Below are 12,743 nucleotides of genomic sequence, written 5' to 3' on the forward strand. Positions count from 1 at the left end.
ATGACCCTAAGATTAAGAGTCTAATGCTCTACCAACTGAGCTATCCTAAGAAGTTGCCAAGGTGTGCCCGAAAGTTGCAGCTACATTCTTAGACTAGAATGTTACCTTTGACTTTTTTGAGAGATGGATCAGAAAATTCTCATATTGTTCTATGGCAAAAATCAAGTTAGGAATTGGCTTGGATTCCCGCAACACTTTGGCCTACAGAGGGAAGGAAAGCATTGAAGTGCATTAAATACAGTGGCAGCACAATTACAGGATCTCACAGTAAATAGCTATGTAGGCCTTTCAAATATTTTTAATATCATTTCAGGGTGAGTATTATCCACATGATTAGGGAACCAAATGCTAAGGCGATATAGATGCTCTGAATTTGATTAAACCCTGAGCGACAAAACTGACTTGAAAAACATAGCTATTCAAGGCTTTGTGCAAGTTTATCTGTCCTCCACAATTCAAACTGCACCTGTGAGTATTCAGTGGTAGTTTATGCTGCCATCCTCTGCTACTGAAGGAGCAGAGACTTAAGGCTTTAAGTACATCCCATTGAAACTCAATTAGATAACTAAGGGTCCAGTGTATTTCTGGGCAGAAATAACCATCCTCACCATGACGGTGGACACCTCAGCTGTTGTATTCTCCTTTTTCTTCTTTTTCTTTTCTCCTGCCATGCTCAAGGTTTCACTCTGGATATTCTGAAAGGAGAAGTTGCTTGGCATGTAAAGATAGGGGATTGAGTTTCTGTATTATAGGGTTAACAAGCTGGTATAAAATGTTGGAGCAATTCATAAAAAGAGAAAGCCCCTTTTACAGGGAGTGTTCATTGCTGAATTTATATTTGGGTTTAATCCAGACCTATCCTCCTCTCCCTTCTTGCTACTCCAGTTCTTCCTGTTGACCTTTCCATAGTCCTCACTCTGAAGAAGTCATTTTTTGCAATCGTAATCCATCTTTGCAGGAAATACTGAGCCCCTCATCCATACCACACCTTCGTTAAATAAGGGCAGGATAGTTCTGTAGTCTGCAGCTTTTTGCTGCACAGAACACAGAGTTAAAAGTAGGATAGTGCCAAAATTCACCATATCAGTACCTCCCAGATTTAAAACACGACTTGGTCTAATCAGAAGAATACGTTCCATTCTTTTCTATTATTGTTAGGATTCTCATTTTCCTGTCTTGCCACTGATAACAACATTCTCTGCATTTATGAGCAGGGCTATTTATGCTGAGAGCATAGAAAATTGTGCCGGGTACAGAATTTAGCTTCCTCAGCATCACAGCTTTCACCAAAACAGAGCAGTCTCTTTAAATGAACCTCAAGGCAGCAAGCACAGGTATGGTCCCATCTAGGCACTGACCAGACCCAAACCCACTTGACTTCAGCAAGGTTGATGCCTCCTGTGCCGTCAGCATATGTAAATGCTGTTTTCCCCTAGGTTAATAGATGCACTGTTTGGGATTGGGAGTGTGAAATGGGAAATTCAAATTTTTGGCTTACCTGCACATATGTGATGAAGGCATAACACTGGGGGGTCAAGTGGGAGCCAGAGAGTCTAACCTAGAGAAGATAATGCCACTTATTTCAAGAATTTTCTTCGGAATTAAAGCAGAAAACATTTATTCAGCACCTACTAACAGGCATTGTACAGGATCACGTAACACCCACCAGCTTTTCTAGCCGTCCTGGAATCGCCCATGTTGTGGTTCGGCACACTTGGAGATACTAAAAAAAAAAGCAATGCAAGAGGACATGGTATATGAGCCACAGGAACTCCCTGCTACAGAATGCAAATGGTCTGGGCGTCCTTGCCTGTTGTTAGCATTTGTGTTGTGTAAGATCAGCAGCAGAGATCCTACAGAAATAATACTTTTGGCGACCCCCTCAACTGAAATTTGGCAGGTAGCAATTTATTAAGAGTCAGGATATTCTTAGTAGTGGTGGCCTTCCACTGGGATTTTCTGCCCAAGTAGGCTAACGTAAACTACCATAAGAATTAGTCAGGCTACATAGCAGGTTATACATTTTAGAAACAAACTTGCATGATCTATGCACTACTGGCTACCTGACAGTAGCCCATCATCAGTTTTTAGGCATCTAGGCTAAGTTGGGCTTAGGAAAAGTTGATGATCAGACCCTCAAACCCAAACCTCATGCCTCAGGTCAAGAGCACTCACATATTTTACAAGGCTTGTAAGAGTGGTGTACATCTTGCTGACACTCCTGAGCAGTGTGTCCACACAGCTTCCCGGAGGCAAAGCTGTTTGTACCAGCTCATGGTATGCAGTTAACAAAGTCCCAAGCTGAAGAATGATTGCCTTTTCCAGAGGCTGGGTTGGGTTTGTTGCTTGAGAGGCATCTTCTACAAAAGGAAGGAAAAAGCTTCGTAAAAACCACAAAGACAAAGGTCCTTGAGATCTAGAAATAGTCACATAGCCTGTTTGAATGGGTGTGCACTCCCCTTTAAAAATCAGGTACACAGTTTAAACGTGTTCCAAGTTCAAGCCCAGTTCCTGGTTGGTCAAGTAGCAGCAGCATCAATTAAGTTCACTTCTTACAGCTTTGATTTATGTGTCTTTTCCTTGAGATGCTGGCCTTGATCATCATATCCTGGTCGCCTCGGGAACAAGCTCTACTTGGTGTTGTCCTTGAATTCAGTTTGGAAATTTCAGTTGGTCTAGAATGTGGCTGTCATCTGTACTGATTAACAAATTTGTTCCTGAGCTTAATTCAAACAATTTCACAGAGTTGACCATGTTGACCAGAGTTGACAGATGGACTGTTTTTTGTCCTATGAAAACTTGTTTCTCTTGGGTCTTTTCCTAAAAACTGTGCCAAAAGGCCTTTTGTCCCTGATCCTGTGTTGTTTTTTCTTGACTTGACAATAAGGATGAGAGTGGGAATCGTCAGCTGAGCTGTTCATACTTCTTAACAAGAGACAACCCAATAGGACACCATTTGAGAACTACTGTTCTTTTTCTTACCTGCTGCCTCCAGTCCCAGATGACTCTTCATCTTATTGATCAGCCAGTCCACCTCTTCGAGGACCTTCTCTGCTCGACTCAAAATCAGTAACTAAGAAGAGAAGAAGAGTTTGGATTTGATAGCCCGCTTTATCACTTCCCGAAGGAGTCTCAAAGCAGCTAACATTCTCCTTTCCCTTCCTCCCCCACAACAAACACTCTGTGAGGTGAGTGGGGCTGAGAGACTTCAAAGAAGTGTGACTGGCCCAAGGTCACCCAGCAGCTGCATGTGGAGGAGCGGAGACGCGAACCCGGTTCCCCAGATTACGAGTCTATCGCACTTAACCACTACACCACACTGGCTCTAAGAGAGAAAGAAATTGCTTTGAATAGCACAATGTGCCTTGCAGCCATAGGAAATTGCCAAGTAGAATTTACTTGTCACATTTATGTATCACTTTTCATTAAATTTGAACCTAGTTTTGTGTTGTGTTTTTTGTTTTGTTTTTACACCAACTCACACAAGCTGTAGGAGCTGCTGTCTTGGCATTCACAATAGCAAAGTGGGACTGGTGCTCCATTTCAATATCCTAGGTAGAGAGTGGGGGATTAAAAAGATGAAACAAACAGTAATTTAGATACCTATCTTTTTTATTATTATTATTCCACCATTCCTTTTTATCTTCACAACAACCCCACGAGGTAGGATAGGATAATAGTCACTGGTTCAGTGTCACTCAAGTGAGCTTGGTCTCTAAATGGGAATTTGAACCCAAATTTCTCTGGTCTAACACTCTAACCACTACACCAGCCTGATTCTACGTTCTTTCAACAGCTATATCCAGGAAGGGGATTTGGGGATACAGAACAACCGCACAAGCTCTGCATTGGCAAAAGCATGCAGACTGATAAGCTCAGTCTAAAAGGCTCAACTGATATGTTACCTGGTCTATGTCCCCAAGCTGAGCATGGATATCCTGGGCAAGCTCACGCAATACACTGCCTGGGGTCTTGATGAGAACATGCAGACTGAAGAGCAGGGCTAGCAAGCCTTTGCAGCAAGGGGCGTCATCTGTGGAGAGCGAAAACACAAGTCAGCTTTGGAGACACCATGGCTGGTCTACTGGGTCAGGTCAACAACCAACCCAGCCCAGCATTCCATCTCTTAACAGGCCTTCTGCAAATCTAACACTGCTTAATCTGCTTTTCTCATGTTCAAAGCAAATTAAAGTTAGCATACTCACACTCTATCATAATTTTCACTAACCAGGGCTAAAGGTAAAGGGCAAAGGAACCCCTGACCATTAGGTCCAGTTGTGACCGACTCTGGGGTTGCGTGCTCATCTCGCTCTATAGGCCGAGGGAGCCGGTGTTTGTCCGCAGACAGCTTCCGGGTCATGTGGCCAGCATGACTAAGCCGCTTCTGGCGAACCAGAGCAGCACATGGAAACGCCGTTTACCTTCCCGCCAGAGCGGTACCTATTTATCTACTTGCACTTTGACGTGCTTTCGAACTGGTAGGTTGGCAGGAGCAGGGACCGAGCAACGGGAGCTCACCCCGTCATGGGGATTTGAACCACCGACCTTCTGATCGGCAAGTCCTAGGCTCTGTGGTTTAACCCACAGCGCCACCCGCATCCCGTAACCAGGGCTAAAAAGTGCTATTTAGTGCTGCTTTTGTCAAAAACACCGAAACAGGCATAATGCTGACCACAGTTCCAAAAATGGTAAGTAAGGAAGGGAGAGAGAAAGAAGAGAATGTGAACCCACAGGATAAACCTAATCATGGCAAGGAAATCAAGCAGTGTTGCACTTGCATTGGGTCGCATGAAGATGTTTAGTGGCCTGAACTTCTGTCAAACAACTTTGGGTACCTTATCTCCCATTAATTTATTTAACCCTTTCTTTAAACCTGGATGCTACATTTCATTTGATGACCTAAGCTGCAGATGTCATAAGGCCTAAGGCAGGGGAACGAAGTCTTACCTGGTCAGAAATCTTACCTAGGCTAGTTTCCTTGCAAATCTTGACTGTCCAGGATAACAGCTGCATGAACTGCACAAGAAGAGAGAGGGTGACTTTTCTCAGTACAGAATTATTAGTGTTTATGTTGTTGTAAAGCCACCATGAGAGCTGTTTTCAATGTGGGTTGAAAGGCAGATCAGAAGAGTTAAGAGATAATAAATAAATGATACGTATTAAAAGCAAGAGTTTAATCAGATAGATTGGACTGAGGGCTGGTCCACATGTAACACAGAGACCAGCTTAAACATGAGGAACGGCTGGTGGATCAGGCCAGTGGCATCACTCTGCAGTATATACCTGGAGGGAAGAGGGCTCCAACAGTTTGGAAAGAGTTGCAAGGATGTTGATTAACAGAAGTGCTTCCTTGCTGCTGAAGTCATCGTCAGCGTTGCTGAGCTGGTTCACTAATGACCTCTGAGAAGGAGGGAGAAAGGAAAATAGACTGCATGAGCAAACAACAAATGTAGGAAAGCAATGAAAGGAGGGGAGGAAGGTGGGGTGAACACTTTTTGAGACTCAAACTTTCTGTTCTTATCCAAGTATTCTTAGGCAGTTCCCTAAGTAGGAGATGCTCCTTTCCTAGATCTGCTCCAATGGCTTTGCAAATTGTAAGCAGCAAACTGAGAGCACAGGCCCAGTATCTCTGCCTGCATCCTCCTGAACAAGAGTCGATCCATCCCTTCAAGCAGTTCAACCCTAACATCACCTTTCTGCAGTTCACCTGAAACTGTCGAATCTGAAAGGCTGCTTTCTCAGTGACGTTAACGTCTCCGTCTTCTTCCGCATCTTCGTTTGCAATATCTGGAAAAAAGGAAAAAAAGGAGGAGGGAGAATGGCAACAAGGTAGAAGCTGAGATCAGGAGAGAGAATTCATCACAGCTATGCACATGGAGATTATCATTACTTTGAAAAGCAGTGGCCGGAAGTATATTTGTTTATATTTATAAAAATACTTGTATGCTGCAGTTCCTTTAAAAAATATCAGTAGTCTACAATAATTTTATATGCATATACAATAAAAAAAACCATGCAAAAACTTAAATTCACAGATCATCAGCTCACTATGACAAAAGATAGATTTATTAATTGTCTGCATAAGCTTGGCAGCATAGAAAAGTGTTTAGTAGACACCCGGAGGTCAACAAAGAAGGGGCCTGCAGAATCTTTACAGAAAGAGCATTCCGCAGGAGTGTTCCGATGACACTTCCAGCCCCTTCACTGACAATTCAGCAGAAAACGAGCCTTCATGCTTACCCAGTGCCTGCAGAAACTGTGGGATCTTTGCTGGATACAGCTGTTGCATGGTGTTAAAGATCCGCAGCAAACCCTCCAAGCACAACAGTGAGATGCTCTTGCCCTTCTCCTTCTTGCCTGATTCTTCAGCTGCGGTTGGGATTGAGCTGTATCTCCACAGCAGGACTCTTTGAGGAAAGTAGGGGGTGATTTAAGGCAGGCTTAATGGCCATGTGTGATGACTAGGAACAGCCAACCCTTGTACCCAAACTACTCATCCGCTATTATTGTGCTTAACTCTCTATTCATGCATGCAGAGGAGGGTGGGAGCAGAAGTTCACGTCTCTTACATGCACCTCTTGCTCAGTACTGTCAAAGTTAGTACAGTGGTACCTTGGGTTACAGACGCTTCAGGTTACAGACTCCACTAACCCAGAAATAGTACCTCGGGTTAAGAACTTTGCTTCAGGATAAGAACAGAAATTGCATGGCGGCAGCGCAGCGGCAGCAGGAGGTCCCATTAGCTAAAGTGGTGTCTCAGGTTAAGAACAGTTTCAGGTTAAGAATGGACCTCCGGCACGAATTAAGTTCTTAACCCGAGGTACCACTGTACAGTCAAAGTCAGGCCTGCACAGTTTGTGGCCAACAAAACCATGCACAGCCAGCAAGCCACACACTGGGCATGCCAGCTGCTTGATAATTTCTCAGGTTTCTGCCGTCTCAGACAGGCAGCAAAAACAGAATGAAAATCCAATCCCTGGTCGTCCACTATATATAGCTGACAAGCTGCACCCTGCTGAATGGGTGCATCTTATGACAAGTCCTTCATTATGGCTAGGACTTCCTCAGTCTTCAGTGGCACAATGTGATCCCAGTAAGAACCGGCCAGGAGTCCACCTAGTCCAGCATTCCATTCTCACAGCGGCCAGCCTGTGGGAAGCCTGCAAGCAAGAGCTGAGTGCAAGAGCATTCTCCCATCATGTGGTTTCCAGCAACTGATATTCAGAAGCGTCACTGCCTCTGACGGTGGAGGCAGAAGAGAGCCATTGGGGTTGGCAGTTGTGTACTTAACATGCTGCAGCCTGTGCAGGGAACCTGGCATCCTCCACTAGTGTATCATTCACCATTGTAGCTGGTGAATTTGGGTAGAGAACCCGGAAAAATGTATGTCCTCCCCTGGACTTCATTCCGCCCCTACTGCCGTGGGGCAGAGCAGCGTGGGTGGACACAACTTAGGCAAAGAATTCCTGCCCCAGAGAGATGGAAAACATCTGGTTGCTATTAAGCCTAGAAGCCTACCTCCCCACCCCCCTGGCTTCTGTGGGAGTCAGCAACATCAGCAAGAGGGTAGGGGAGATGATTTTAAGAATCACTGCCTCTGCATTGCCTCCAACAGTCAAGAGTGCTGAGGACTGGGAGTTATGGATACCAGTAACAGCAGAAATGCCTGATGGACTCTTAACTTCCCTTTGCCCCCACTGTCCCTGAGGAAGAGCAGAGTCAGGGGAGGTATGGCAGATGAACATCTGTTCAGGTTTGCTTGCTATCATTGGGAACCACCGGCATACCTAAGACTGGCAGCTTCAAGAAACAGCTCATTTCTCTTGCCTCGGGGATTCTCTCAAGCCAGGATAAAAAATATTCAGAATGCATATTCTTCTTGCCTAGATACACTTTATGATGGCAGTATCTTCTGCCTGTATTATAGAGCTGAATTTATTATTGGAAACCTCTATACGATATTGTTTACAATATTGCAAAAACTGTACAAAACAGTTTGATTTAACTAACTACTGCAGAAGTCTGCTGCTCAGTGGCCTCAAAGACCAAGAGGTTACTTGCTCAGAATCCCAACACTGGCTTAGTTTCAAACTCCTCTTTGTTTTCTTTCTCCATTTTTTAATATGTAAGAGCTTGAGATATTTAAGAGGTATCCTTTACTAATACCACACCAAAGTCTTCAGGCCATGGGACTCACCGAGTAATTCTACAGAGGTTCTGGAACATCTTATCTCTGTTCTGCCCATCAGGCCCATCTGTTTGTCCCGTCTCCTCCAACTGCTGTACTTTCTGCAAGGCCACACTGACAGCATAGCGCATGAACTCATTGCTGGAGCGCAGAATGGCCAAGCTCTCCTCGTGGTTCTGGGAACAGTCCCTGGGGCATCAGAAGAAAGCAAATTCTCAATGGTTGTCAACATGGCAAAAAAGGAATCAGGGATGGAGCCAGAGGAGAAAGTGGTGTACTCTCAGGTCACTTAAGCTACCACTAAAATTGGGTAAAAGCACAATCAGGTATCAAGAGAGATACAAAATTTCTAGATACCCTAGATGAATGTGCCTTGAAACACAGGTCCTTACCTGAAGAGACTTGTAAGTAACGTGCACACAAAGCCCATGGAAAGGAAGCTTCGGGCAATTTTATTTGCCGAAGTGGGTTTGTTCTTCCCAGCTTTCTCTTTCAGGATTTCGCAAAGTTTGGTATAGCACTTGAACAGGCCCAGAACATCTTCAAACTTGCTCTTGCTGCGACACACATTGCAGAAATAAAAATGCAAAAAGCTATGAGACAAAGATTTCAAAACAGAACCAAGGTATTTTTATTTCATGTTTCACTCATGAAACACACAGACAAACATGCAGATATTAGTCATTCACTAGAATGGACAGGTAACTTAGTTGGACCCATTTGCAAAGCTGTTTTAAAAGAAATTGAGGGAGGATAGGACAAAGTAACGTCCATCCTACTGGGATTAAAGGACCACTACTACATGAGGAGAGCTGGGATTAACACCACTGGCAGTCACCTGAACCCAGAACCTCCAGAGACTTAGTCAAGGGCCCAAGTGTTAAGCTCAACAAGACCATCTAGGTTTTCTCACTATTTCTGCTATCAGGAATTGTGCTGAACTTGCAAGCTCTATCCCATGCAGTTTGCAGCTGGGAAGTCCTGCTGGCTGTATGCGTAGATGCTGGTGGAGGGCAGAGGGAGGGAGGATAATTTCATTCCTTACCTGAAATTCCCTATGCTAAAGTTGTACTCAATCAGGACCTCACATACGCCCATCACTAAAATAGCGTAGATATTGTTCTTCAAGCCCACTCCTGTAGACTGAGAGAAGTCTGCTGACTTATCCTGAGTATAAAAAGCAAAGAAATTAAAATCTCATCTCCAGGACTTTGCAGAAAGAAAGAAAGGAGCAGTCTTCTCCCTTCCTGTTCCTAACTTACCAGTTCAAAATCTTCTAATTCACTCTTGATCATTCGCCGTGTGATCGACTCCAGCATCTCCTCCAAGTCTTGCTGGAGACCCTTATTATCATCATCATCTTCTTCTTCTTGTTCTTCTTCTTCCTCAGCCTGTCGGCGCAGGCTTAAGGTGCTCTTATACCAGGTCAGACAATGCTGAATACAGCAGAGTAAGTGAGCCTGAAGGAAATTGCAGCATCAATCATTAATGGTCATGCAGGTTGCTCAGATGCCTCCTCCCTCCTCAGGAAAATGTTCTTGCAACAGATACCAGCTTCATATAACCACCATGCTTAAGTCAAATTAATGCACAGAGGGGTTAATACTATACAGCAGTGGTTTTCAACCAGTGTGCTGTGGCACCCTGGGGTGCCTTGAATGACGGCCAGGGGTGGTGCGGGCAACACTGGCCTCTGTCCCTCTTTCTTTCCCTCCCTACTCTGATGTCCTCTTGCATCTCTGCATCCCAAAGGCTTGTACAGCTGTTTATTGCAGCAGTCCTGGCTATGAGCTCCACATGCAAATGGTGCCTCTGGGAGGCCAAGGAGAGGGGAGAGGAGGCTGAGGGAACCCTCCACAAGGGAGGATGTTTGAAAAAGGGCAAGAGGCTGCCAGCTCTGCAGGCAAGGGGTGACATAACTGGGCTTCTGAGCCCCACAGGGGTGCTGCAGAAAGAATGGAGTTGATCAAGCCGTGGACCCAAAAAAGGTTGAAAACTTCTGCTATACAGTAATCTGTTCTGCCAGGGCCAAGCTGGACAGGACACCATTCACACCATTTCACTAATAGTGCAGGTGGGCCTTTAACCCTCCCCCAGCCTCCTCCCTTGTGCTTCTGATTCAGGCCCAGCAGCTGCTAACCGCTCTGGAAGCTTTTCTTCCAAAGAAGTGCAGAGTAATGCATTGTTTAAGATAAAAGGACCTGCAGTTTATTTATTTATTTTATTTAATAAATTTATATATTGCTTGTTAAAAAGAACAAACAAACCTCAAAGTGGTTTACAAAAAAGATACAACAATAAAATGGAGGAAAAAATCACAACCGTACTTTAAAAACATACAAAAGTAAAAATACTGAAACGGATTAAAATTACCCCAACTTTCTAAGCATCTGGTTAGGCTTGTCTAAAGGTAAAGGGACCCCTGACCATTAGGTCCAGTCGTGGCTGACTCTGGGGTTGCGGCGCTCATCTCGTTTTATTGGCCGAGGGAGCCAGCATACAGCTTCCGGGTCATGTGGCCAGCATGACAAAGCTGATTCTGATGAACCAGAGCAGCGCACGGAAACGCCGTTTACCTTCCCGCCGGAGCGGTACCTATTTATCTGCTTGCACTTTGACGTGCTTTCGAACTGCTAGGTTGGCAGGAGCAGGGACCAAGCAACGGGAGCTCACCCCGTCACGGGGATTCGAACCGCCGACCTTCTGATAGGCAAGTCCTAGGCTCTGTGGTTTAACCCACAGCACCACCTGCGTCCCTTGTCTAGTAGGTGCCAAAACGAGTACAGTGATGGCACCTGCTTGATCTCAATAGGCAGGAAGTTCCAAAGTTCAGGTGCTGCCACACGAAGTGATCAAGTTCTTACAAATATGGAATGGGTATTATGTGGCGTCTGTAGTGGTGCCAGTTCTCAATTTATGAGAAATATGCTGGCACTTTCCTTTGAAAGATGCTAGTTACAAGCTCCAGATATCAGTGGAACTGAAAACAAACTTTTAACAGCCATTATCCAAGTGACTCAATCCTTCAACGCTCTCACCAAAGGTTCTTGCAGGAAGATTTGGTCTCTCTGAGCCAGGATGCATCCCTCTAGTTTTAATGGGGGCAGCAGGTCAGGTTCTGGCTCATAATACCGCTTTATCTGCCACAATAAATAAGGAACAACATTTTACAAGTGAGAATCATCCCAATTTACTGCCAGGCAGGAGAGGGAACAGGGGAGAAAGGCTAAGCATCTGAATTAAAGTTAGAAAGAAAAAATAAATCTTCCCTAGCTTAGGATTGCTGAACTAGGGTGAAAACAGATACATACTTCCTACCCACACTTCTCTGCCCAGGAACAGGAATAGTCTTTTTCCACCACCATGTGTGAAATCCACTGACATACATACCTGGCTCAAATATACATCAGTACAGATTTTCAGCCCTCTCCTCCCACTACCCCCTGCTCCCATTTAAACCAGCATCCCCCCCCCCCAAGGTGTCTGACATGTTTTTCTATTTAAAGAGTTAAAAAACCAACCAATCACCAACTCTATGCTCCTTTGTTTTTAAACTTAAAGCAATGCTCTGGGCAGCGAGAGAGGGAGGTGGAAAGGAAGTGTCTTTATGACTGACACAAAGGGAAGCCAATTAACCTTCTGCACAGACAGCTTCACCTGGAAACAGAAGAGCCAGATTACTCCCAAGTTTGGGAGTTTGTACATCTGTCCAAAAAGGAGGGGGAAGCATGAATCCACATCTCAAGTGCATTGCTCAAGATATGTGCATTTGCCTTCTCTCTTAGGAAACTGATGCACTGCTTACTGACCTTCCATTCGTTTTATTTCCCCCACCACCATGCGGCTTCTAATACTTGTATTGAGTTTCAGGTGCTTTGAAGCAGAGTTGGAGAACTCTCTGGCCACCTCTCTACCTGAGCCCCAGGACTCTCCCCAGGCCACAACCTCCACTGACAACACTTTGCACCCACTTTGAATGATTTTGCCTAGCTGGAACGAGTCCCTGATCTGTGATAATACCTCTTGCTTGCATGGATGAAGGATGGAGAGCAACACACACAGTGTCTACCTTAAGAGTCACTTCTGTTGCTCTGCCCACTTTTGCCCCTGGTCGCACCCACTTTTTACTTCTTACTCTGCCCGCCACAAGCTTGCATCCCTGAGAAGGTTGCCAATGAGGGAATGAGGTTCATGGAAAGGTTCTCCATCCCTGGTTAAACCATCAATGGCTGTACATTTCCCAACGGTGGCAGCCAGAAACGCAGGTATAAGCAGCAGTTTTTAAAAAATGAGAGAGAGAAGGGTAAGATTCTAAGTTGATGCACGTCCTCACTTCATCTTATGAGTTACCTCCTCTTGCTGTGTAAACTCAGCTACCCCACCAGATAGCAAAAGCAATGAAGTGTCCTATGGCATCTTAAAAACTAACAAAAAATGGTAACAGAAAAACCTTCCGGGTCTAAGGTTGCCATTTTGTCCGAACCAGGATGCTCTGGTTTGTGCTTTCCCTATAAACCTGAATTTGAAACCAGAATCAGCAATGAAGTGTCCTATG

General features: G+C 44.8%; 1 protein-coding gene across 4 annotated transcripts in view; it reads right to left on the reverse strand.

Annotated features, from left to right (window-relative positions):
• The window catches only part of FANCI (FA complementation group I), a 29,164-nt gene that overhangs the window by 2,096 nt on the left and 14,325 nt on the right, over window positions 1-12,743 (reverse strand). For all 4 annotated transcript variants that reach the window (XM_083411844.1, XM_083411842.1, XM_083411845.1 and 1 more), the window contains exons 21-37: window positions 11,227-11,328; window positions 9,451-9,648; window positions 9,234-9,355; window positions 8,581-8,745; window positions 8,198-8,377; window positions 6,241-6,407; window positions 5,708-5,787; window positions 5,284-5,400; window positions 4,965-5,016; window positions 3,906-4,033; window positions 3,483-3,551; window positions 2,983-3,073; window positions 2,176-2,360; window positions 1,667-1,723; window positions 1,499-1,558; window positions 609-695; window positions 106-201 (exon numbers count right to left, since the gene is read on the reverse strand). In XM_083411844.1, coding sequence (XP_083267970.1) covers window positions 106-201; window positions 609-695; window positions 1,499-1,558; window positions 1,667-1,723; window positions 2,176-2,360; window positions 2,983-3,073; window positions 3,483-3,551; window positions 3,906-4,033; window positions 4,965-5,016; window positions 5,284-5,400; window positions 5,708-5,787; window positions 6,241-6,407; window positions 8,198-8,377; window positions 8,581-8,745; window positions 9,234-9,355; window positions 9,451-9,648; window positions 11,227-11,328 — 1,956 coding nt within the window. The remainder of the gene's footprint in view (window positions 1-105; window positions 202-608; window positions 696-1,498; window positions 1,559-1,666; window positions 1,724-2,175; window positions 2,361-2,982; window positions 3,074-3,482; window positions 3,552-3,905; window positions 4,034-4,964; window positions 5,017-5,283; window positions 5,401-5,707; window positions 5,788-6,240; window positions 6,408-8,197; window positions 8,378-8,580; window positions 8,746-9,233; window positions 9,356-9,450; window positions 9,649-11,226; window positions 11,329-12,743) is intronic.

The sequence above is a fragment of the Podarcis tiliguerta genome (genome assembly GCF_965153285.1).
Source record: "Podarcis tiliguerta genome assembly, chromosome: 14".
Taxonomy (NCBI): Eukaryota; Metazoa; Chordata; class Lepidosauria; order Squamata; family Lacertidae; genus Podarcis; species Podarcis tiliguerta.